Source organism: Ostrinia furnacalis, unplaced genomic scaffold, assembly GCF_004193835.3.
Source record: "Ostrinia furnacalis isolate ACB-3 unplaced genomic scaffold, ASM419383v2 OfSCF5444, whole genome shotgun sequence".
Classification (NCBI taxonomy): Eukaryota; Metazoa; Arthropoda; class Insecta; order Lepidoptera; family Crambidae; genus Ostrinia; species Ostrinia furnacalis.
In genome coordinates this window covers 343,348-347,789 of record NW_021135683.1, presented here as the reverse complement: position 1 = coordinate 347,789, position 4,442 = coordinate 343,348, and the positions used below count along the sequence as shown (strand labels likewise).

Sequence of the window (4,442 nt, the reverse complement as noted above, 5' to 3'; positions counted from 1 at the left end):
AATAAGTTCTTTTCCACTCGATAAACTCTTTAGGATTACACTTACAAGAGAATAACAACTATGTAAGCTAAGCTGGGAATTCAGGGGTGTAATAAAGCTTAAAAATACAGATAGGTATTTGCGAAAACCAACTTCAAGTCGCAATGAAAAGAAATGATTATTATGATATGTGGACTACAATATTACAGACGCGCGAAGAGGAAATATTCCCTGGCGTCTCAAAACTGGTGAGCTTCAGCGATATTTCTTTTAATTTGCTGGCATTATCATGGAAGTAGGTAACACGTTTTCTCACATTAAACACACATCTTTCGTACAATTCGTGAAAAGCCGTCTCTACGCTCGTTAAGTATTTTGAAACGAAAACTTTCACTTTGTTGTATAATGATATTATATCAGATTGCTCTAAGATATTTGCAGTTTTGTAAATAATTTAAGCTAACTGACATTGATTTTGTTTTTAAAAGATGTCGTTTTGAGGCCATTGTAAGGCCCAGAACAGACGGTGAAACGCAGTTGCAACGGAACTGCAACTTCTAGTTACTTTTGAGTTGCATCTAAGTTTCTGCCATAGCGTCCGTTGAGAGACCACACATGACGCGATCAGTATGGTCTCTCAACGGAATTTATAGCAGAAACTTAGATGCAACTCAAAAGTAACTAGAAATTGCAGTTTCGTTGCAGTTGCGTTTCACCGTGTGTTCTGGGCATAATAGTTACTTATTGTGATCAGTGACTGAAACATTTCAATCGTTGTTTCGATTTTCAATCTACAAATATATAAAGCTCGATTTCTTATATAAAATTGCTAATTTTCTTGTTTCCAATAAATACAAATTTTATTTTATTTGTTTATTTTTAGCGCGGTGTATAGAGATGAAAGGTTTGAGTTTGTTTTTAAGGGATAATCTAACGCGAAAAAATCAGCACGTGGATGAGATTTGGGGATAAAAACAAATTAAAAATATGTTTATCAATCTTCTGAAATGTGTTTGGACTTATCTCTAGAATAAGTAATTAATTTACAGTTGATTTAAGTACCGTTGATTTAAGATCCGTTATTGACTTGATTTGTAAGTTAATTAGGAACAATAATAACATGTTACTTATTGTGATATAATATGTATGTAATATCAGTATAAATAACTAAACCAAAGCACTCCATGTTGATATCTATCTATTTACTATGTTTATAGCGACCTGCACCCGACCATAATCAGGTCGTCCGTTCACCGGGCAAGCGCTACTAGGTCGTTTCACGGTGCGCTTCTCAGTGCGAGTTTTCCGCTTGAAAACCTGTTTTCATTAGGGCGCCGGCCATAGCCTCTTTGGATAACTTCTGAAGGCTAAGGCTATAAGCCTATAAAATGTAGGCAGCTAGTGCCGTCTTTTTCATACTATTATCCTAATTACATACTTCTAGTTTAATTTAAAAAAGAGATTTAACCGACAAAATCTCGATTTATAGCTGCAATTAAGGAACATACCTAGTACCGCATTTTCGTTTGTAATAATATGATATGTTAGTGCATAGACAGATAAAAGTCTATTCACAAGTAAATGTCATTTATATGATTGAATTTCATCTGAATTATTGCTCGTACACACGGCCACACTGTTAACTATCCATTTCCGTTTTTCTCTCGCTCTAATCAAATGGTGATTCTTTGCGATAGAACAAGATAACATGACTGGCAATGGGCAGTTAACACTGTTGCCGATAGTACGTCATAATAAAGTTCAGAAAGGAATTTACTACTTGATTGTACATTTTTCAGCATTAAACAATTAAAAATGACTTCATTCATTATAATTCTGATTAAATCAATATATTATGTTAGAACATGTTATTAACCATAGATCACAAAAACTAAAGGTTATTAACATTTCGTCAAAGTAGGTACATAAATTAAGATGTCTTTTCAAGTAAAGCTTCATTTTCAGAATCATTACGAAGCAAACAAGTAGGTTCATCATTACGTAAAGGCGGAATAATTTCATAAAAGCGGAAGTTAACGAACAATTAGCCAAAGAGAAAGTAATAATAAGCTAAGAGGATTTTTATTATCACTTAAGAATGGGATGGCTGTAGTTACTTTGAATGTGATACCTACTTATTATAATGGCGCCAGTGTAATGGTGCATATTCTAGGCTAAAATATTTCAGGTAATAATGATATTATAAACGCGGAAGTATCTTTGTCCGTTTTGCCATTTTGTTCAAGTTACTGAAAGCTTAATGAACTTTGATGTGGAGATAAAATGCAACTTACATTAAGTCCAGCAAGTTTGTGTGGGAAATTTTGCCAGGAATAGCAGTGATTGGTAAATAGTTAAAAGTTTAATCAAAAGTACCTATTATAAATTATTATAATAATAATATACNATTCATCATTCCGTCGCGTACCCTGCGGTGAACCGGTTGCGCGCACGCTTCACTCCGCACACTTGCCACACGTCATCTACGGCATCACAGAGTAGTTTGCGATTTAGAGTGCTCTCGCATAATGATAAACAGCACTTTTAATCAGCGTGATAACGTGGGCTTGGATCGAGGAGAGATGAGCATCGACGAATCCCTCATCGAGAAGGAAACTCCACCTGACTACGTGACCCAACGGAAGATGAAGCCGAAATCTGTGGCTGGTTACGACGAGTCCCTCATTGAAAAAGAATCACCACTTGACTGTGGGGCTAATAAGTTAAACCCGTGGTTGGCTTTTGCTCATGACATTCGTCAGGATATGCAGTTGTTTCAGAGCAAGATTATTGAGACCATGGAGGGCTGGTTTACCAAGTACGAGGAAAAGTTTTCGAAATTTTGTTGTGACCTTGATGATGTCAAAAAATCTATGCAGCACATGAGTGATCAATACGACATACTACATAAAAAATCCGAAGAAGCACTGCAACGTGTTAACGCCTTAGAAGGGAAAATAAAACCTCAAGATCTTCGTATTTCACAATTGGAATCAAAAATTGACCAAATGGAGCAACACAGTCGTATGTGCAATGTTGAGATCAGCAACATGCCTGAAAAGCGAGGCGAGAACCTAATGACAGTATTGGAGAAAATTGGCACGCTTTTGAAAAATCCAATATCGGCACAAGATATAGTGGCTGTACATCGTGTCCCCCGAGCAGACCCTCGGGGTTCAAGGCCAAAAAATATAATTGTGAAGTTTACAAACAGAGTGCTGCGTGACAACTTTATAGCCGCCGCACGACTAGCAAAAGGCATCAAAACTGATCAAATAAATGTAAATGGACCAGTACAAAACATCTACATAAATGAACATCTGACGCTGAAAAATAAGGAATTGTTTCGTGAGGCACGAGAAGCGGGGAAAAGGTGTGGTTACAGGTTTATGTGGATTAAACATGGAAATATACTCGTCCGTGCGAACGACACATCGCCGGTTGTCGCTATTCGGAACAGGGATGATCTGTCCAGGATTAAGCCACAGCATAATGGCTAGTTTCTTCATTTTGCTGCTCATTGGTGTTGTAATTCAGTGTCTAGTGCTCAAGGAACAAACCTACCTATATAATATTATCGCGTTGTGCTGCGCTGTCTGTGTCTTGCATTGCTCTGTGCAAACTTGTTTACGATCTTGTGAATCTATAGTGTTTTGTGCCTGCTCAAATTGTACTCGCATTGCATCGAATTTGCAGGCCTGGATGTTTATTATGTATTATTGCTTTCACGGCTATGATTGTGTACCAAAATCTACCTATACTTATTATCAATTGGCAGTGTTTGAGGGTGTATCTTGTATGATAATCAGCAATTGTAGTTGTTACCTATACGGCAATCACCGGTTAAATATTCGGCTGAGATCGTTATTGGATGGTAATAGAATACGTGTAATACTTTTAATTGCCCCAAATACAAAGGTAAGTTATATTAATCCATATTATGGCTTAAAATTGATAGTGTTATTCAGTGAATCTGTTGTCGTTTGCTCCACGAACAGTCATGATTTATTTTTTAGCGACCGACATTTTGCATTTTTCTTAACATTTCGACTATTGGAAATGAATAATATTTATTACTTTAAGGTGAACACTGTACTTTTTTCTTATCTTAATATAGTAAATTATATACATTTTTTCTATTGTTCTAAACATGGATAAAATATCTATATATTATCAGAACTGTAGGGGACTGAGAACGAAATTAAATACTTTATATGCTAATATACTGTCCGAATGTTATGACATAATAATTTTAACTGAAACCTGGTTGGTGCCTCAAATAAGTGACGGTGAATTCATTGACCCCCGGTACTGTGTATTCCGCTGTGATCGCGACCGCCTGGCTAGTGGAAAGTTGGACGGGGGCGGGGTTTTGATTGCGATAAGACGTGAACTCCAAGCGTCTCGGTGTTTATTCAATGTGCTGCAGCGGTCAGCATTAGTAACAGACGATGTACACATAT

At 36.7% G+C, this 4,442-nt stretch overlaps 1 protein-coding gene across 1 annotated transcript; it reads left to right on the top strand.

Moving 5' to 3' along the window:
- The first annotated feature begins 2,402 nt into the window (after nucleotides 1-2,402).
- LOC114361182 (uncharacterized) lies at nucleotides 2,403-3,993 on the top strand. Its single transcript, XM_028316149.1, has one exon. The coding sequence runs from the start codon at nucleotides 2,508-2,510 to the stop codon at nucleotides 3,477-3,479; it is 972 nt and encodes a 323-aa protein (XP_028171950.1). The 5' UTR covers nucleotides 2,403-2,507; the 3' UTR covers nucleotides 3,480-3,993.
- The last annotated feature ends 449 nt before the right edge of the window (nucleotides 3,994-4,442 follow it).